The sequence below is a fragment of the Hydra vulgaris genome, chromosome 04 (assembly GCF_038396675.1).
Source record: "Hydra vulgaris chromosome 04, alternate assembly HydraT2T_AEP".
Taxonomy (NCBI): domain Eukaryota; kingdom Metazoa; phylum Cnidaria; class Hydrozoa; order Anthoathecata; family Hydridae; genus Hydra; species Hydra vulgaris.
In genome coordinates, this window is record NC_088923.1 from 32,914,545 (window position 1) to 32,937,760 (window position 23,216).

Genomic DNA, 23,216 nt, shown 5'->3' on the forward strand with positions numbered 1-23,216 from the left:
GATAAAATTATGCCAAATGTAGTATTCTGCATAGTATAGTACTCCGCACATTAAAGTTCGACTTATGATACATTTTTGGGACACCCTAATAACCATTTTATAATTAAATTTTCAGGGTGTTTTTTGCACTTTACTTTAAAATGGAAAAAATAATAAAACTAAAAAAATAGAAAATTCAACAAAAATTGAAAAACAGAGAAGCAAACGCGGAAAACACCGTTTATGGAATGATCGATGATATCAGCAATTAAGGCTGTTAAAAATGGAGTTTAACAGCAAGCATGTAAATCTTTAGACATTCCAAGATGTTCGTTACAAGTTCAACTTTCTGAAGTAACGGAAATGGGAGCCAAACCTGGATATCCAACTATTTTAGATGAAGAAAAAGAAAATAAATTAGTTGATTTTGCATATAATTGTGCAGCTTCAGGAATCGGATTTGGTCGATCACAATTTCTAAAATTCGCTGAAAATTTTGATTTAAAGCATAAAAATTCATCCAAGAATAGAACTCCAGTAGTAGAAAAAGGCAGGTCCTAGCTCATTTTTTTTTTCAACCATATCCTTAACCATAATCTCATATCATGTTTAGCTATAAACATATCCATATTCTCATAAGTCATTTAAACCAGTCGTCGTATGAAATGCTGTTTCTATTATCATAAAAATCCAAAAGATTTTTCCGTAGATCCAAAGGGCCTTAAAAAAAGTGCATTTTCAAAAAAAGTGTCTGAACTAAAATATAAAGATAATGGTAGTATAACAACCATAATATATTAATATATTATGGTTACAAACTATAAACTCTGAGCTAAAAATTTTTTTGTAATTTTAAATCAATTTTTCAAGCCGTAATTTCATAACTGAAATCTAAGCTCAAGCGTAAATGTAATCTAGCTACGTATAATAGTAAATTACTCCTATTAAATCAAAACTTCCAGATTTCCCAACTTGCTCATCGCCAGAGTTTATTGTTACTAATAATCTTCTACCATAGGTAACGCTAGGCATGGAGTCATTTTTAGCAAATTTTCTGTAAAAAGAGATAGTAGTTGTAGAATCAATTTTTGGTTTTGATTGATACAATAGTCCAGATGATCTATTAGCAGATGAAGTAATATTAATTCCATTCCATGAAGATAAATAAAAATCTACTAAACCAGATGAGCAGTATATACATTTGCTATTATTTTCGTATCCAGGAAATATTAAATTACTATAGTTATAGGATGTCCAAGGTTGAATAACTGAGTCATTGTTTTTAGGAGAACTGATTGCGTCATACATGCGTACTCTTGATTCCCACCGACTTCCAGATTTACCGATAACATGCATTTTAATATATTTTAAGTAGACACCGTTCTTATTTCCTAGAGTATCTAATAATATATGTATCACATATCTGAATGTTGATGAGTATAGTTTAAGATCTGAAATAAATGGGGGTAATAATGAAATAATATTTGCTTGTTGTGTTGAACTTATTTTAATAAAAGGTTGCAATCAATATGTAAGTAGAATTTCAGTTTTATTGTATAATTCAATTTTTAGATTAGTTTTAAATGGTAAATCAAGTGTAAAGTATCCTCCTAATTCAATATTAGAATGTATATTACAACCTTGTAAAGAGTTAGTATAAAATGGTCCACCAAGTGGAGCGAATAATAAATCACAAGCTATACTTCCTATGCAAAGCGTATTATCTGCATATACCCTAATAAATACGTTACTTGATACACTTCCATTAGGATTTGTTCCTTTAAATTCTAACCATAGTTTTCTGAGAATACCAGGACCACTATTTTGAATAAAAACTGCTGTTTCATCGGTACCTGTATTTGCTTCAAGAGTCTGGAATTTTACTCCCATGCATGTTAAACTTGAATTTGGTACTATTTATAAACTGCTAGGATTAGGTATTATTGTGTCAACATAGTACTTTGTAGCAGCATCATTTGGATTTGTAGGTTCTGCTACATTTATTAATTTGTTTGTATTCATGTCAATATCACTAGTTGCATTATTTTGTCCATTTCTTCTAATAAACATACTATCAGCTTGAGATGCTGTTAATCCATTTGAAACTACTCGACTTGTAGTTGAATAAATTGTTGTACGTCCGAATTTATCAACAGGCATTTTATATATTAAGAAAAAAAAATTACTATAGATTATTAATAGTATTCTGAAAATCATATCCTTCATCTAGTTTTTTTAAAACATAGAGACACAAATGTCCACAGAATGAAGTATTTCCAAACTGAACTCTATCACTATTATAATAAACAGAGTCTTTTAAATAATTAACAACTTCGACAGGTGGGGGTTGTGCATCAGAGTCAAAACTTAATTTTTTTTCACCGTCTTTGTACCAGCAAATCCAATGAAAACCCTGTGTACTTGAATTTCCTGTATTTAATATTCCACATTCTCTGTTTTGGGTATTTTTAGGTAATTGATCTCTTACAAATACACCTTTAAAATTTTTCATTTTTAGTTTTTTTGCTGCTTCTAACAATTGAAAATTTGTTAAAGGTTCATTAGGTAAAATTATCCCTTCAACATTGATAAGTTTATAATTGTTATTTCTCATTTTTACTTATAAATTATTTTTTTTCTCAAAAAAATAATTTTACTTTTTTGGCTACCCTACCCCCCACCCCTTGGGCTACCCTACTCTATGGGCTCTTTGACCTAATTGTCCTATTGTCTTATTTATCCTATAAATTATTTACTTTTAATTTGTAGTGTCCATATGCTAATGTGTGAATTCTGTCTTCTAAAATGACTCTTTTATCATTGTCTGCTATTTTATTGACCTCTTCTGTGTAAATTTCGTGTGAATGTGATCTTATTACATTCATTTTCCTAATTTGATCTACTTTATTTAATAAACAATGTTTATAATCTTCATGTGTTATATGATTTTTTACAACATTTTTCTTTATTCCTTTACATTTTTTATTTTCTTTACCGTGTACTTTGTAGGAATACAATTTAGATCTTAATCCTACAAGTTCTTCAATTTGTGCTCCTCCAGACTCATCTTTAAACATTCCAATTACTTTTTTATTTCTTTCAACTTTGAATCCTACAAGTTCTATTGCTGGATGCTTTGGATCAAATTCACTTGTATCAAATTTGCTTTCAACATCTTCAGAAATATCAGCATAAAAATCTTCTGTTTTTATTTCGTATGCTAAAGAATCAGTATCTGTAAATAATAGTTTTGCTCGATCAGAATATTTATTCTTTATATAATCGTAATGAAATTCGTACATTAGAGTTTTACTTAAATCTAAAACACACATGTCTAAGTAAATTGGTTTGTTATACATTAATTTGGTTCTCTTCATGTGAATCGCTATTAAATTTTCATCAAATATTGTTCGACTCTCGAAGTTTGGTCTTGAAGCTAATTTAACAGCTTCATTTCTATTCGTCACTAATCTAACATTAACTCTGTTCTCAATGTTCTCCATTGTTTTTTCAAATACTGAGTCGTTCATCAGTTTGAAAAAGTCTTTTTCAAAATCATTCGTTGCCTTGGTTCTTAGATTAGTATTTAGCTCAATGTATTCGCTTAACCAAGAGCTTTGTTCAAAACTTAGACCTCTATGAATTTTTGTAATCTTTAGACCTAATCTTTCATAAATTAAAGATTTTCATAATGGGTAACATAATTTTTCTTATTTTCCAAGTTGGGAACTAGTTTTTCAACTTTATCAATATTTAATCTTTCAGGAGCAAGTGGGTAGTCATTATGATCATCATGCAGATGTTCAGGATAATTTAAATCAACTTCTAGTATACATGGAATTGATTTCCAGTTTTTCAACTAATCTTCATCCATCCATTTAAACCCATGTGTTGGAAGTGGCTTACTCATCGCCCATCCATATAGATTATTAGCGTCTAGATATTGGATGAATGTTGATTCTTTGCTTTTGTCATATGCGTCATCCATGTACTTATTATTAGATGTTCCTAATCTATTCGATAATGATATCGATCAATCACTATGAACTGATTCCACCTCTTATTCCTTTCTTTATCATTAGTATCATATCGTAATCGCTTAACAGTTCTAATTTTACTTTTGTTTTCTTCAATGCTGTATCCCAAGCTAATCCTGGTGATGTGTAATACCAAGCCGGATTTATTTTATAATTTTTCATGCAAACATCTCTAAAATTTTCAAAAATATCTGCTAGTAAAAGCACATCTGAAATGTTGTACAAGTCATGATAATCTCTAAATATTTTGCAATTAAACTCCTTCCATACATTTTGTGCATGTGAGTAATCATCATCAATTATATCTTCATCTTTCAATTTAGAAAAGAACGATTCTTTTGTGGGTAATTGAGTTTTATTAAATTTATCAACAGAGTCTACCCAATTATAGGGATATACGCCTTTTTTTAGTAATAAATCTAATTGTTTCCCTGAATACAATTTTCTGATATTTTTACATTGCTCTTTTGATAAATTTTTTGATAAAGAATCTAAACTAGAAGGCATAAATCTATAACTGTCTATGAAACGAATCTGACGCTTTATTTCAACACTCTTTCCATCTTTAACAAACTCTCCAACTTTAATCTCTCTATAAAAGCTAATAAACTTTTCTTTGTTGTTTGGGATACAGCTCAATTTACCTCCTGATAATTTCTTGATAAATAAGTAAGAATCATAACCAGATAAATTATGAAATAGTACTGGGAAGAAATCTGGAATTTTATATTTTAAGTTACAACTATTATGAGCAGCACCTCTATATTTTCCAGTAACGTGACAGTGATCACGTACTTTATCATTATCCAAATCTTTTCCGCAAATGTGACATTCAGCTGCTGCATCGAAATCCTTCTTATTTTCATGTGTATATACAATATTCTTTTTAAATTTAATCCTGTTACAAATTTTTATGATACCTTCTTGTAATCTGTCAACAAATATTTGTGCAACATCATCCGTTTCATTATTTGCAGTAAATGAAACTGGATTGCTTTGGTAAAAATTTTCATCGAAACATTTAATGTAGTAGCAGAACGAACTTGGTATATGCTTTTAATACTGTTTAGTATAGGATTCATTAGGATTAGGTTCACAAGTACTGATAGGTTTGATGAAACTTTCAAAGTCAGCATATACTACAAATGGTACTCTCATCGATCTATTGTGATTAGTAAACTGCATTGTCGATTTTGGTGGTGGAAGTTCAATACGCACTGAATCATGTGTATTACAATACGATTTGTGTTTAGATAATGATTCTTCAGAATTAAACCCAAGTAAGCAATTTCTAAAATAGTGAATAGTACATTTTTTCTTGGATGTTTGTGAAGAAAGTAATTTGCTTAAACTTTTTATTAAGCAGTAATGATTGGTTTCACTATTTAAGATTAATAATAAATCTATTAAATGCTGACGATCATTATTCTTTGAAACACGTAAAGGATAAACTGAATTCTCGTATCCGTATACATTCACACTTATATCTTTATTGTTATTCTCAAATTGCGTAATTTGATTTAAAGATACTGGAAATTCTATTTTTTTCCAATTAATTTTATTAGATTGTATTTTAAGCTCTGTATCAACTCTTTCAGGATTTTTATCTTTAGGATTTCATGCTCTTGTAACACACCACTTAAAGCATTCATTATCTTCATTTTTTATGTTAACGATTGCCTTTTTAATTGCTAAATTTTTGTCAAGTGGAATATAAGATTTAGCTTTAAAAGGATTATACTCTATAGTATTTATATCCATCTTTTTAACAGAAACAAATCTCCAATTTGACCCTAGCTGTTGAAATGATGATAAATTTTCTAAAATTCTCAACTTTGCTGTTTCATAAAACTCATCTAAATCTGTTGATTCTAATACAACAGTACTCTTCATTGTAAATGGAACAGTTGTGGTTATAGTTTTTTCCTGTTTTAATATCAGTACGCTTCATTTCACAAGTGAGAACTATATTAACTTTGGATTTTCTATTTTCTTTAAGTATTTTAATTGCACTTTTTTTATCAGCGTTTATGAAGGATATAGCATCATATCCTTTTATTCCTTTAACTGAAAACTGATTTGTTACATTCTTAACAGCTGATTGTGATAATTTAAATTCTATCGGATTTCTAATTCCAAATTTTTGATACAAATTTAAAACTGTAGATTTTAATTCATCAACTTTTTTATTCACAACCTTTTTAATTGGTTCTGGAAAATATGATACAATCCAATATAAAAGAGAATTAATCTTTTTATTTATTTCCTTTCTAATTTGTGTAATAGGCTGAAAAGGTGACGGAGCTAAAATTGTTGATAATATATCTGGAACAGGCTCATCAAGTAGATACTTCGTACCCATCTGTTCGACTGATTGCATCTGTGTGTGTGATAACGCTCTTATGAGATCATCTTTTCTCATTCTATAATAATATTTAATTTTTCGCTCTTTAGCGATTTGTTTTAATTCTTTTACCGTTTTATTATTTTCCATTTTTATATAGCAAGATATTTTTTTTTCATTTTCATTTTCTTTAAATGATTTTTCAAAATATTTTTTCTTTTCAATATTTCATATGTAAAGTTTCATATGAAATTTAAATACATCCCCCCCATCCTCCATTAGAATTAACAAGTAGCATTTCGATATTTTTCAATCTCCTGCTCTTTTGTAGCCAATGTTCTATATATAAAAGGTGTAGGAGTTACAGTTTCTGAAGATGTTATATCTGGAATAGGTTCATCTAGTAGATCCATTTTTTATATATCAAGATTTTATTTTTTTAACTTTTCAGAATTTGATATTTCAATCTTATAACCATTATCAATCTTCCCATCACGCATTTCAAGATATCTATATCCATGACCAGTTCCACGCATTGCACTATATAAAGATTTATATACTGTTTCTTCTCCTGTTTCCATGTTTGTTAATTTAATAGTGACTGGTTTTTTCTTAATTGTTCTTAATCTTTCATATTTTGGATCAAATTCTTTTTTCTCTTCTTTTACTGGATGTATTCTAGGTCTTCCAACTGGTCTTTTCTCATCAGTTGCTTCTGGTACTTTTGACATGATTGATTCTTTATCAACCAACCCATTATCTACAGCAATCATTAACAATGTAACATCATTTTTAGATGTTTGTGAAATCTTATTTTCTTTTAACAACTTCCGCAAGTTTTCCCTTGTATAATACATTTTTATTATATAAAGATAAAAAATTTTCTAAATCAATTCAAAAAAAAGTTAGTAAACAACGTTCAACTTATTTCCGTCTGATTGAAAGTGTAAAAACTTATCCGATATTACAACAGCAAACGCTTCAGTATCTGCTGGAACAGCTGCATTAATGTTGCTTTAATTTATACATCTACTACTGATGATTTTAATTTTTCTGATTGTCTACTAACATCAAAAACCATAAGTGGGTATAAATCTTTATAGTCTGAAGGAGTTATGTTGCTTTGTGTTATCAAATCGTTCATTCCATAAAATTTTTCACTAAATACAGATGCATCTCAATAAGCTCTAGAAAATTGATGATTTGGAAATGATAAGTTATAGTCAACAGCTGGATATCTTTCTTGATTAAGCATAATGTACATATTTTTCAAGTCACAATGATCAAATATCGAAGAAATAACTTCTTGATTTCCATCTTTATTTGTTTGGAATCCAACAATAATGTATCTTGGTTTTTCTGGAGATGTCTTTACGCTAAGTCTCCAAGAAAACGTTGTAGATTATGGAACAGTTATAGTATCACACTGCCTTGCGCGAAAAGTTACTGGAAGTTTCACTTTTGATTTAATAATAAAGTAGTTTTTCCACAACCCGACTTTCCAACAATAATTCCTCTTATACTTTTAGGTAACATGATACTATTACTTCGCTTATTTTTATTTACTTTCCATGAATAATCTATAATATCCATTTTTATATATAAGATTTTTTTTATATATAAAAATTTCTATATATATAAAAATGTACTGTGTTAAATGTAGAAACAAAACAAATACACTAAACTTGCAAAATGTTGTGAGTAAAAATATGAAATATGCAACGTGGAACTTGCGCTATTTGTGGAACAACATAAACTCAATTTGTATCATCAAAAAAGGAGGAGATTTAGTGAGTTCAATTAATTCAATAACTAAAAAAATAAAATTACCATGAGCAAATTTCCCTTGTGAAATGCATTTAGCTGGAATAAACTTTGCTGGTCCAGGCACTAATTTAGATGAACGATTAACTTCTACTAGCGCATATAAAGAATGGAGTAAACCTATAGATAGAGCTTACCATCACGATCTTGCTTATAAATACTTCGATGATACTGCAAAAAGAAATTTAGTTGATAAAATTATGATCGAAGAAATGGATTCTATAAAAAATCCAACAATACTTGAAAGAATTGAACGAGGTATATAGGTTCTTTTTTTTTTGACTTGCGGCATTGAACGAGCAAGACGTGTTTATCGAGCGATTAGTTATTTACAAAATGGAAGTTATGATGAAAAATATAGAAAAACTAATGAGCATCAAACTTGATGAGCAAAAAAAAAGCATTTTAACTGAAACTGCTATACTTTTAAAAAATCAGGAAAAGATATTTACCGATATTTTAAGTGCGAACTTAAAAATAATAACCGATTGACTTGACAAACTTGAAAACGAGTTTAATAAAAACAAATCGAAACCTGTAATTGTTGAAAAAGACATCAGTGATTTAAAGGAAAGTATTAACTTTCAGGAAGAAAACTTTTTAAATAAAATATTACAAACAAACAGTTTGTTAGACATCGAAATTGGCAATTTAAAAAACAAATTTAATTACTTGGAAAAACGTTCACGACAGAATAACCTAAGAATTGATGGATTAACTGAGCTGCCCACTGAAACTTGGAATGATCGTGCAAATGAGCTTAAAAATATATTTATAAACAAGCTGGGAATCTCCGAGGAAATAATAGTTGAAAGACCTTATCGTATCGGGAAAATAAAAGAAGATAAATCTCCACGAACCATGATTATTAAATTATTAGACTTTCAAAATAAAAATAAAATATTAACATCAGCAAAAAAACTCAAGGGAACGGGTATTTTCATTAACGAAGACTTCTCGAATCAAACAATGGAGATTAGGAAAAAGCTTTGGGAAGAAGTCAAACGGCTACGCAAAGAAGGTACGCTATTATCAAATATGATAAAATATTTGTCAGAGAATTTCGTAAATAGGAGAGTGTTTGCAAAAAAATAAAATAAAAAAACAAACAAACCGCAATCTTTGTAATTAAATTATGTAAACCGACAAAATGGCAATCGAAACAATAGAGTTTGAAACCCATTACTCCGATTATTTTAAAACCGCAAATAATATTTTACCTAACGATTTTTATCACGCAGATAAAAAAATATTTAACGAAAAATGTTGTAATACAGAATATTTTGAAATTGATACTTTTAAATCCCAATTCAAACAAGGTAATGAAGATTTTACAGTTATTCACATAAACATAAGAAGTATTAACTCAAATATCGACAAATTGAAAAGTTTTCTTCTAGAATGTAATTATTCATTCAGCATGATTTGTATTACAGAAACGTGGTGTACTGACGAATTTTCTCAAGCAAGTTCAAACCTTCAAATTACTAACTACCGCATGATTTCTTTTGAAAGGAAAATACCCAAAAGAGGAGGAGGAATTTTAGTTTATATTCGGAATGATCTTGAAAAAAAAATTAGAAACGACCTCTCGTTCTCCGATGCCGACAATGAGGCCTTCACCATAGAAATAATCAATAAAAATAAAAAAACATTCTAGTAACTACTTGTTACAGGCCACCTGATGGCAATATTATCAAATTTTCTAACTATCTGAACCAAATCTTTATAAAACTCAACAATGAAAAAAAAAATATTTTTTGCATAGGAGACATGAACATAGATTGTTTAAAATACAATGAAAACAATAACATTAAAATTTTCTTTGATAATTTGTTTCAGCTCGGTATATTCTCATTAATTAATAAACCCACCAGAGTCACTTCAACCTCAATTACAGTCATAGATAATATACTGACCAACTCATTTTTAGACATATCTTTAAAAACAGGAATATTTAAAATTGATATATCAGACCACTTTCCAATATTCTTCTCACTTACACAAAACTCTTCCTCATTAAATAATTCAAAAATTAAAACATATAAAAGAAAAATTAACAAATCTTCGATTCACAAATTTAAAGAAACTTTATCAAAAACAAATTGGTCAAATGTTTATCAACAATGCAACCGAGGACTTACAAATACTGCTTATAATATATTTATTGATATTTTTCTTGAGCACTACAACAAACACTTTCCAATTATTGAAAAAGAAATAAAAGTTAAATATTTGAAATGTCCATGGATAACTAACGGAATAAAGAAATCGTCAAAGAAAAAACAATAACTATACATTAAATATTTAAAAAATAGAAACGAAAAAAATCTTACTGTCTATAAACGATACAAAAACCTTTTTGAAAAAATTAAAAATAAATCAAAAAAAATTTATTATTCTAAACAATTACAAAACACAATGGTAGCATAAAAAAAACATGGGAAATTATAAACGATATTATCGGAAAAACCAAAACTAAATACGAAATGTTACCCTCCAGAATTGCGGAAAATGGAATTGAGTATACAGATAAAGAAACTTCTTTATCTCCGACAAATTTAATAACTTTTTTGTAAATATCGGTCCTAACCTGGCATCCAAGATAAACAACTCGAACAATTCATTTAATAACTATTTTACTGACCATACTAGTTCATTTTCTGAGAGTGACCTAAAATTGGAGGAATTTGAAGAAGCAAAAAAATCAATCAGAAAGAACAAAGCTCCGGGCATCGATGACATTTCCAGCAATGTAGTATATGATATTTTATCCATTGTAGCAGATCCTTTATTTAATGTTTTCAAGTCATCAATTAGAACTGGAGTTGTTCCGAACAAATTAAAAATTGCGAAGATTTTACCTGTATTTAAAACTGGAGACACGGCATTGCTAACCAATTATAGACCTATCTCAATTCTTCCAGTGTTTTCCAAACTCCTGGAAAGGATAATGTACAACCGACTTTATAAATATTTAGCAGACAATAAAATTCTAAGTGAATGTCAATACGGCTTTCAAACTAACCATTCTACGGAACATGCAACCTTAGACCTTATGGACAACATTAGCTCGTCATTTGATAAAGGAAAATTTGTATTGGGAGTTTTTATCAATCTTACAAAAACTTTCGATACTGTCAACCATAAAATTCTGCTCGAAAAAATGAGAAAATACGGTATAAAAAATCAAACTAATAAATGGTTCACTAATTATTTTAATAACAGGCAACAATGTGTTATTATAGACGGTATCACTAATACGGAGTTATTAAAAATCAAATGCGGTGTCCCCCAGGGATCTATTCTTGCACCTTTATTATTCCTTATCTACATTAACGATCTTCCTAAAGCCTCTACAAATCTCGATTGTATAATGTTTGCAGATGATACCAATCTGTTCTATTCATCTACCTCTATCAATGACCTCTTTGATAAAGTCAACTTTGAACTTCAAAATCTTAAAACATGGTTCAGTGCTAACAAGTTATCATTAAACGCGCAAAAAACTAAATATATTTTATTTTACTCAAAGAAACAGAAGAACAAACTACCATCAATTCTACCGACACTAAGTATTGACTACAAAAAAATTGAAAGAACCCAAACAATTAAATTTCTTGGTGTGATTATTGACGAAAATGTTTTATGGACAGCTCATATAAATGCCATCAACACTAAAAATATCTAAAAGTATTGGTATACTTTTTAAAGCTAGACCATTTTTATCGCAAAAAAACCTAAAACTTCTTTACTTTTCCTTTATACATAGTTATCTCACATATGCCAACATAGCCTGGGGAAGCACACACAAGACAAAATTAATATCTCTTTATCGACGACAAAAACATGCTTCTAGAATAATACATCATAAAAACAAACTGACCCACGCTAAACCCCTATTAAAAGAAATGAAAGCACTAAACATTTACCAAATTAATATCTACGCTAACATTTTGTTCATACTTAAATACAAACTAGGATTAGTTCCAAACCGATTCACAGGAAACTTCTTTCAATCTAATATCAACAAATTTAACACAAGAGCAACTGGTAACTTTATTGTACCCCTGAAAAAAAAAAAAGTTCTCAATTTTCTATTTCTTATCGTGGCCCATATTTATTCAACAAATTAATTCCGAATTATACCTCGATTTCTCTCCCAGGCAATATAACTTCTTTAAAGTCGAAACTCAAAAATCATGTTTTTAATATGGATAATTACCTAGAAATGTTCTAGTTCTGATGGTAAATCAAAATTTACGCTCAAATTAAAATAATCAGCAATCAAATACATATGGAAAATGTAAATTTTTGTTTAACAAATAAAGCTAGTATTATTATTATAAACCTCAACACTAACACAAAACATAGTTCAATTAAAAAGAAAAGAAAAAAAAGTTTGCAATAATAACATGTAAAACATTTCTTTAATGAGAATCACATTGTTTATATGTGTGCTTTACGCAATACCTCAAGGTTCTCGATGATAAGACTAATCTCAGTCTTCTACGAGTTCCCTACAACAACAAAACCCTTCTTATCAAGTCATAGCATACCTAATTATTGCTTCCTATACTTAACGGTATTTTGTAAAATGTATTTTTTGTTTTGTTTAGGAAGTACAGTTTCTTTATAATATTGCAGTGTAAAAAATTTGTAATTAATATGTAGTTGTGAAAATTTAAAGAAAAAAAAAAAAAAAAAGGTATTATAAAACCTATTATATCATCTAAAGCAAAGTTTGGGTTAGGTCTTTCAGACCCATATGAATTGGGTGTTAAAACTACTCAAAAAAACTACAAACAATCAGTAAAAAAGAAGAGGATAAAGACCTGAAATGGACTGACAAACTTGCAAACGAACTTCATAAACCAGTTGTAAAACATTTCAGAAAAAGAAAAGTGATTGTAAATGGAATCGATGAAATATGGGCTGCTGATTTAGTTGACATGCAATCTTTTTCCAAATTCAATGACGGTATAAAATACTTAGAATTTTATAATAAGCATGTTAAAGCATTAGGAGTAGAGTTATATTCAACTGAAAATGAAGAAAAAAGTTGCGTAGTTGAACGTTGGAATAGAACAAATGAAAGATAAAATGTTTAAGTACTTTTCAGCTAATTCTACTAGTAAAGATATTGACGTTTTAGATGAAATGGTAAGTAAATACAACAACACAAAGCATTCTTCAATTAAAATGACACCAGTTGAAGCTAGCGATAAAAAGAATGAGAATATTGTTTGGTTCAATCTAAATGGAAATGTACGATCAGAGTCTGTAAGAAAAAAGTTTTCATTTGGTGATAGAGTTAGGATAACTAAAAAGAAGACAACGTTTGAAAAAGGATACACACCGAGATGGACTGAAGAAGTTTTTACTGTTTCAAAAATTCAGTTTACAGATCCACCAACTTATAAATTGACTGACGATAATAATGAAGAAATACAAGGTACTTTTTATGAACAAGAAATGCAAAAAACGGATCAAAATATATTTAGGATTGAAAAAGTTATTCGTAAACTTAAAAACAAATCATTAGTAAAGTGGTATGGATATCCTGAGTCGTTTAACTCATGGGTTGATAATAAAGAATTGACAAGTCTGATTTAATAGGAGTAATTTACTATTATGCGTAGCTAGATTACATTTACGCTTGAGCTTAGATTTCAGTTATGAAATTATAGCTTGAAAAATTGATTTAAAATTACAAAAAATTTTTTAGCTCAGAGTTTATAGTTTGTAACCATAATATGTTAATATATTATGGTTGTTATATTACCATTATCTTTATATTTTAGTTCAGACACTTTTTTTGAAAATGCACTTTTTTTAAGGTCCTTTGGATCTACGGAAAAATCTTTTGATTTTTTATGATAATAGAAACAGCATTTCATATGACGACTGGTTTAAATGACTTATGAGAATATGGATATGTTTATAGCTAAACATGATATGAGATTATGGTTAAGGATATGGTTGAAAAAAAAAATGAGCCAGGACCCGATTTTTTCTACTACTAACTCCTACAGAAAATTGTTGGCGTGGTATCTGCAAAAGGCACAAAGATTTAACTTTACGTCAACCGGAAGGTACAGCAGCTGTTAGACATCAGTATATGAATGTTTGTAAAGTGTTGAAATATTTTTCCATTCTTAATAATGTGTTTATGGAAAACGACCTACTTCAGAAACTGCAAAACATTTGGAATATGAATGAAACTGGGATGCAGTTTAATTATCGCCCTGGAAAAAAAATTGCTAAGAAAGGAGTAAAGTATCTACACTGTCGTCATTCAGGTAACCGGGAAACAATAACAGTAATAGCTTGTATCAATGCAATAGTTAACTCTCTTCCATCGCATTCCATGGTTAAAGGAAAAACTACTAGGTCTCTCTCAAGTTTTCAAAATGAAAATGCCCCAGAAGAAAATACATGGAGTGTTTCAGACAGTGGTTGGACAAGCAAGGCATTGCATTTCCATGGTTTACAAAGTTTTCCGGAAAATTTGGATTTTTATAAATGTATATGGATTTGTTTACTCATACAATATAAAAAAGCTCTCGTTCTTTAACTAAAGTTTATTTTTTTGGTTTTTAAATAAATATCATTGCCTTTAACACAATCGCCCAAAATGGGGCAAACGAGCACTGGGGTTCTTACATATATTTTGGATTTTTATAAACGTGTATAAACTTGTTTACTCTGACAAAATGAAAAAGCTTTTGTTCTCTAACTAAAGTTAATTTTTATTACTTTTACAGAGCTTTAATTGTTTCCGGCCCAATCGTCCTGATTCGGGGAAAGAAGCCCTAAAATATTTACATATTTTCTTGATATTTATAAATGTAAATGAATTTCTTCACTCTGAAAAATTGAAAAGTATCTTTTTCTTTAACTAAAGTTAGTTTTTATGGTCTTAACCGGTTTTTGTACTCTTGGCCCAATTCGCCCCAAAATGAGGAAACGGGCCCTGTGTGTTTTTACATATTTCCCTAATATTTATAAATATAAATGAATTTGGTCATTTTGAAAGTTTGAAAAGGTCTTTTTTTTAAATTAAACTTTTTTTTAAACTAAACTTTTAAACTTTTTTTTAAACTTTTATTGTTTTTACAGAGCTTTGATTGTTCTTGGCCCAATTTCCCCGAATGGGGGAAACAAGCCCTGAGATTTTTACGTATTTTCTTGATATTTATAAATGTAAATGCATATGTTCACTTTGATAGTTTGACAAAGCTCTTATTCTTTAGTTTTCACGGTTTTAACAAAGCTTTTATATCTTTTAACTCAATCGCCCCAAATAAGGTAAACAAGCACTGGGATTCTTACCTGGGGGCCCTTTAAATGAGAATAATAGTATATTGAATTGAATGCTTTGATTCTTTAGTAAAAAAAGAAAACAATAAAGATAATTTAGCATTAGAACGTCAATAAAACACTTTCTCATGGATGGGATTTGAAAAATTAAATCTAATATCAAAATTTGGTGTCATAATTCCTTAAAGAAAACTCAACAAATCTTGACATTATTGGGCCCAACATAAATTGTCATAACTTGGGAACCAGTTATTCAAATTTAAAAATAAATATACTCTGAAAACGTCTTTATTATCCGCGTACTTTGGTATTAATTGAAGCTAGAGCTCTGATTTTACTATTATCATTATAATAGTAAAATTGTGTAAAGTGCCTAAGTTAAATTATCTTCTTATATTTTCTTTTTTTAAAGTTTTTAAAACTTAAACTTTTGCATTTTGGTGGGGTTAGGCATTCCCTCTTCCCCCCCCCCCCCCCCACCAGAACCTAAAAGTCCTAAAATATCCGAATAAATAAAAAGTCCTAAAAATTGGGGACCTTTTCTCAACACTCCCCCCTCCCCCCACCATCCTCTCCAAGAAAAAAAATTCTTGGACCCTTTACTGTTTTGCATATAAAAGGAAAATTCTTTTGGAAATGTTTTTATTATTTTCACCTTAACTAAACCTCGCTTATACCGTTCCATTTTCGAAAGCTTCTTGATTCTGATGTCGGTAAATTATGATACGAATGAAACACCGTTGATAAAACAGACACTGCGCTAAGTTCTGAGGCAAATTTCCTTTTGCAAGGAGTCACCTAAAAAAGTTCTTATTTAGTCTTTTAAAAAAAACCAAAACCATGTATACCTTTCTGGATAATAAAAATCTCATCAAAGATCTTTTGACTGATAATCTTTTATTTCAACGTGATAGGTCTGTGAAAAAAAATTTTCGATCGAGATTTTTGATCAAAAATTAAAAAAATAGATAATATGTATGCAGATAGAGGATAAAATTTAACATTCATATTATCTATAATAATAAAATTTTATCCTCTATCTGCTGATTTGTTTAGTTTTGATTAAACTAAAGGGGTTAAAAATAACATATTTTACTAGCTAGTTTGTTTATTTACTTTAGCAGTGCTATAGCAACGAAAAGCTGAGACCTTATTTTACCCTAGTTAGATGGCCAAATTGACAAATCTGGTGAAGCTTCTTTTTCCAATGCGATATAAATCTGCGGTGTTTTTGGTCATGCTTCTAAGTCATTTTCTTATCATAATTGTCATATTAGACTGTTTATATTGGTTGTGGTATAAAATCATAATTTATGAATCTTTTATCTCTTGATTTATATTAAACAAGTTGTACGTGTGTCAAATTCTAATAAAAGTGAAAGGAGCAGCAAGCAAAATTTTTCACGAAAAGAAGAAGAAAAAAAGAAGAAGCTTCCTCTATACAAATATTCAAGAATAAATATTTCAAATGTTTCACCAGAAAAAGTTACATCTAGCATAATTGAAAGGAGGCTAACTGAAGATCAAACTAATCTCAATACAAATAGTAAAGTAATAAGAAAAGAAAAATGATTACTTTTCATAAATCAATTTTTCTTTACTCAAGTATAGAGAAGTTAATAAATAAAAAGTAATCATTTTAATCATTTTAAGTAATCATTTGTCCTGAATGTGACCATAAAAAAAAATAACTCAGTGATAACAGAAAGAAGAGAAAGCGATTTGCCCATAACTGGGAACTTTTATGTGAGTCGAACAAATGGGGTAAATCCATTTATACATCAAAAGAATGTGTTAAACAAAACCATGGTCAAGGTCCTAAAATCTATGAAGCAAATCAGTAATAGGTTTTTGTGAAATTGGTAGAGATTTTACTGCAATGGGAATATTTTCTTAATGCATGAATACTTTTTATCCCCTTCCCCCGCATTTTGCTGTACGCTTTTTTGAGTACCCTCCACCTCCCTAAAAATACCTACGCTTTTAACCTACCTTCTCAACATTTTTTTAAATTTAGTGTTTCCTTACTTTTATAACTGACCACCTGTCCCCATCTAATATACTTCATTTGTAGACCCCTCTCCCCCATCCAAGATAACGCCTTTAATGGACAATCCCTAAAGATACTAAAAAAACAGATTCATATAGCTCTGGTAGCTTTTAAGGAGTGTTGATAGACATAAATTTTTTAAAATATTTTTTACTTGATTTTTCTGATTGTCAGATTCTTAAGGGGGTACAAAATCCATATTTTTCTTCAAAAAAATAAAATTTCTGATATTTACCTCATTTGATAGGCATTTTATTGTAGATTAATAATATATAAAATTAGTTGCCAAGTTTTTTTTTTAATATTAAAAAAAAGGTAACTTTAAAAAAAAAAAATTCCACAGCAACGGCCTTAGCAACGCTAAACATCCATAAACACAACTGGATAATTTTTCATTTTTTTCATTTTTTTATTAAGGTGCCCCAAGAACTCCTTACGGTCTTATCACAGAGCGCGTGGATGAGCATTTAGTTGGGAGATTTTTTTAAATATTAAATCTTCTTTTGGGTTTTTCTGTTTTTGATTATTGCAAAACATGGTGTAATAGAAAACATAATATCTTGTGAAGTAAACCACTTCAAATTGTAGGGAATGACATTTCAAAGTTCAAAATTTTTTTTTTTTAATGTTTTATAGAAGAATTGCGATAATTGTTGATGGAGCCAAATAATCTTAAAATACAAATGTCAATACCTTAGTTTACATGTTTAGAACATGTGCAAAATATTTCTAAAAAAGGTTTTGTATTAATATAATTCAAGATATTGTTTGGAAATAGACCCATCTAAAAGACGGTTTTTTGATATAAGCGAGGCAAAACAAAGTTAAGCATAAAAAGGCACTCACAATTAATATATTTTGTATTAATATCAAACTGATTATTTTTTTTTCAAGTTATGGAGAATTTAGAATATTTGGTGGTAATAATAAGATTAAAAAACTAAAAAGACTCAAAAACTCCTCCGCCCATTATTGCTGAAGGGGAGACCAGGGCTAGTTGGTTCGGTTTTTACTCTATGAGCTCTGTAGCCCTAACAGGACATTTTTTTGAAAATATTAAAGTGTAGTCTCTAAGAGTATGAATTTGGGTAACTTATAAAATTTGCATTCATTTACAAAAAAAAATTCTTGGGGCCTTCCTGGGCCCTCAAAAAAAAAAAAAATTGCGCCAACTTACCCCACCTCGGGGTAAGTTGAGGCAAACTATAAAAATGATTATTAATGTACTATTAATTGCAAAATTAATAGAAATTTTTTTACTATTAATTTTGGCAACAAATTTAAGCCAAAATTTAATATTACTTTTAGATGGTACCAAATATTAGTACCTATAACAGCTAAAACAGTATCACGCTTTTTATCTGTGAAAAAAACCTAAAAAGAAATTAAAAAAAATTTTTTTTGTTAGAGTAAATTTTTTCAATATTGTTAAAAATTAAAACAAAAATTAATTTTATAAAAATTTATGTTTTCTTCCATCGTAAATGTATAGTAAATGCTATGAGCCAACTACCCCGTGAAAATTTTGTCAACTTACCCCGAAAGCCTTTTTTTCAATAAACAGTCTATAGATCCTGAAAAACGGCAACTTTGAAAAAAAGCCTGATTGGATATAGTAAACCAATTGTGACTGGAACTTTTACAATAATTTTTTTTTTATACAACCAATTATTTTCTTTGTAAAGTAAAATGGAAGCGATGTTCCAAAAGTTACGTTTTTGTCCAAAAAACCCATAAATTTTAATATCTCCCATGCGCATGCGCAAATACTTACAATTTTTTTTTTGTAGTTATTTTAGGTGCTCCCAGAAGTCCTTACGGTCTTATCACAGAGCACCGCGGGAGAGCATTTAACAAGAAGTTCACGCCTCCTTCCGTACCAATATCGCTTGTTTGGCTAGAGCATCAAACCTCGGACCTCTGGGTGCTGAGCCAGAATACTAACCACTGCGCCACGGCTGCTCAAAATACTATATTGAATGATGAAATGATCAACTAGTAAGGTTCTGTGTAATTTTTGTCACTTTCTGATGAAAGGCTCTGAAGATAAACGCAGTTTGCCAACTTACCCCTGCGGCCAACTAGCCCCGGTCTCCCCTACTTCCTGAAAACTGCAAACGCAATAAAGTTTTACTTGCCACAAGGGAATTACGCAAAAACATAAAATATACAAATGTCTTCATTAAACCTGAAGTAATCCATGAAACTCGCCGAAAGGAAAATTGACTCTCAACTTAGAAAAGAAAGAAATAAAAAACCCCAAATATTCCTAGAAAATGAACCAAACTCACCCTTTCGATGGTGCATTAGGCGCAACGAAGTCATCAAACTTAATTTTAGTAAACAAAAAATTTAAAAAACTATAAAAAATTGGATTAATTTTCAAACCATAAAAAAAATTACTGAAATTAAATCCTTAAAAGCTATATACACAAACATCGACTTCCTATTAAATAAGCGCCATGAGGTCAAAGAAATTGTTAACAATCTGAAACCCGAAATTATTTTTTTAACAGAAACTCTGCCTAAAAATAAAAAAATTGAAGTTAATGATCTCGAGTTTGCTATTAAAAATTACTTACTACATACAAATCACAGCAATAGTTCTTGCCAAAGAGGTTTAGCAATATCTGTACATAGCAAACTAAAATCTTCCCTAATAAACCTAGATATATATCTCCATCTGAATTGCTCAGTTGTGAAATTATAATGAAAACTTCTAAGTTATTGTTAAGTTTATATTACAGATCACCGAATAGTAACGATGAAAAAACTAACTGCATAAATCAACAGATTGCCAAAATTTCAAACAAATATCCAAAAATTCTTTTTATTGGAGATTTTAACAACCAGATATCAGCTGGCAAAATCCAAAACAACCTATTACAAATGCCTCTAAATCAATTAAATTTACCGAAAAAATTCGCGATTCTTTTTTAACCCAACATATTTCAAAAGCAACACACATCAGACTAAATTAAAATCCTTCTACAATTGACCTCTTATTTACTTCTGATGAAAACATGATTTTCTTTTCTAGCACACATTGGAAAAAGTCATCATCAACTACTCTACTTTACTGTGTCGATTGAACCTATTGTAAATATACCGCCATTCTATACAAAACATTTATACACAAAAGGGAACTATGACAAAATTAATGAAGATCTTGCAAATATTAAACTCTGTCCAACATCCAACTCAGACCAGCTATGGAGTATCTTTTTTAATAAACTTAAAACTAGTATCAACAATAATACACCAACATCTAACTTTAAAAATATAAAACGCTCAAAATGGATTGACTTTCAAGTAATCAATGAACTTAAACTTAAACGAGAGAAATATCGTCAATATATATTGAACAGAAATGAAGAAGCATATAATAATTACCGCATTTCACGAAACAAAACAAAAGCACCATGCAGAAAAGCAATTATTGAATTTGAAAAAAAAACTTGCTAGAGACAGACCAAAATCCAAAAGCATTTTACTCGTATGTCAAATCAAAAAGAAAAAACAAAGAAGCATTCCCCGACATCCAATAAAATAATATTGCAACTACTGATCTAGATAATGCTTATCTATTCAATAATTATTTTGCTAATACTTTTTTAAACAAAAAAATAATAGCAATACCACCATTTGACTTAACATATAAAAATGTAAATCCACTAACAAACAATATTGATCTAAGTCTAGAAATTTTCGAAACATACCTCAAAAGTCTAAACTCATCTAAATCACCAGGCCCTGATGAATTACACCCAATAATAATAAAGAAAACTTGCTTTCAAATGTCTAAACATCTATCTACTATTTTTAACAAAGTCCTTGAGAGTGGATCAATACCCCAAATATGGAAAGACGCAACTATTACACCCATATTCAAAAAAGGAGACAGATCAAAAGCACTTAATTATAGACCAATCAGTATAACTTGTACTTTAATAAAAATCTTTGAAAAAATTATATTATGACACACCTGATTTACAATAACTTATTAAGTCCACGCCAATATGGATTTCGTCCAGATCATTCCTGCTTAACTAACCTTTTAACTGTAATTAATTATTGGACATCATCACTAGATAATAATATTCCCATCGACAACATTTATCTCGATTTTGAAAAAGCCTTTGACAAAGTTTCACATAAATTTCTTATTTCTAAACCTATAGTTTATGGTATAAATGGATCAATACTATATTGGGTTAAAAACTTTTTGAAAAACTGTAGACAAAGAGTTGTTGTTAATGGTGATTACTCAAACTGGGTACCCGTTAAAAGTGGAGTTAAGACTCCGTCCCGTCAGTGTTACTTTTTATTATATATGTCAAAGATATCCTGAAGTAATCAAATCAAAAGCTGTTCTTTTCGCTGACGATACCAAAATCTTTCGTTCTATTGAAAATGCTCAATCTGCGCAAGAATTACAAAATGACATCGACGCTCTTGTAACATGGTCTCAAAAATGGGGAATGAAATTTAACATTGATAAATGTTCTGTAATGCACTTAGGAAACAACAACAAATCCCATAGTTATAATATACATGATCCAGAAAAAAATATAAGAGTAAACATTAAACCCACAAATTGCGAACGAGATTTAGGTGTTCACATAGATTCAAACTTATTATTTTCCAAACACACAACTATTCAAGTCAACAAAGTCACACAAATAATAGGAATAATAAAAAGAACATTTACATCATATCCAGATTTATTATCCTTCAAAAAACTATTTTCAGCTCAAGTCCGCCCTCACTTAGAATACTGTGGATCAATCTGTAACCTTGGACTTCTCAAAGACTAACAACAAATAGAAAATGTGTTAAGAAGAGCTTCGAAGCGAATCAATGGATTATATTATCTACTGTGTGAACAAAGATTGTTGGTGTTTAATATGACAAAATACTGGCTATTTTGTGCAGACCTAATCAACGTCTATAAATGGTGCAAAAATAACAATAGTGAAGTCTTTTTGAAATAGATAGCCAATTTATTACTCGTGGTCATGTATATAAACTAAAAAAACAATCTTCACGATTAAATTTACCTATGAACTTTTTTTCTCTAAGAATAATAAATATATGGAGCTCTCTTTCTAATGACATTGTATCTAGACAATCATCTAAATAATAAATGGATTCTCTGCGACTAATCCACATTTTATTTTCTATTAGTTATACAAACTCTGTAATTGTCAAGTATTAAATAATTAAGTTGACAGACAGTTTATGCTTACATAATTTATTGTAAAACCTTGTTAAAAAAAATAAAATAAAGCACAGATTTAGTAATATGTTTACAATTGTAAAGATAACATATCAAAAGTTTTTTGACAAAACTTACTTTCAGTTTTGCATCACCTTAAACTATCGGTTGCGTATCCGTAATATCACTTCACTATCAGGTTTGCCAAGGTTTAAGCAAACCGCGACATAACTCATTACATGTAAAGCAGAAAACATGTTTGGACGGAAATATATTACACAAAATGCGCAGGCCTTATTTATTTTTCAAATCCAATTAAAAGCATTAGCTATATTAAGAAAATTCAGATAAAAGTTTTAAAAGTTAGACGGACTTGAAAGCATTCTATATAAACCGTCACCCTAGAATTGATTTGTTCAATATCCACTTTTTACTGATAAT

General features: G+C 29.4%; 3 protein-coding genes across 3 annotated transcripts; 2 read left to right on the forward strand and 1 right to left on the reverse strand.

The window, feature by feature from the left end:
- Positions 1–2,720: 2,720 nt before the first annotated feature.
- LOC136079358 (uncharacterized) lies at positions 2,721–3,967 on the reverse strand. The gene is made up of 2 exons (XM_065795093.1): positions 3,864–3,967; positions 2,721–3,645 (listed from the first exon to the last, which is right to left on the reverse strand). Exons 1-2 carry the CDS (start codon positions 3,965–3,967, stop codon positions 2,721–2,723), a joined length of 1,029 nt encoding a protein of 342 aa, XP_065651165.1.
- Positions 3,968–13,287: 9,320 nt separating this feature from the next.
- Positions 13,288–13,800, forward strand: LOC136079359 (uncharacterized). The gene has a single exon (XM_065795094.1). It carries the CDS (start codon positions 13,288–13,290, stop codon positions 13,798–13,800), a length of 513 nt encoding a protein of 170 aa, XP_065651166.1.
- An 8,013-nt stretch (positions 13,801–21,813) lies between these two features.
- Positions 21,814–22,374, forward strand: LOC136079360 (uncharacterized). The gene has a single exon (XM_065795095.1). The coding sequence runs from the start codon at positions 21,814–21,816 to the stop codon at positions 22,372–22,374; it is 561 nt and encodes a 186-aa protein (XP_065651167.1).
- The last annotated feature ends 842 nt before the right edge of the window (positions 22,375–23,216 follow it).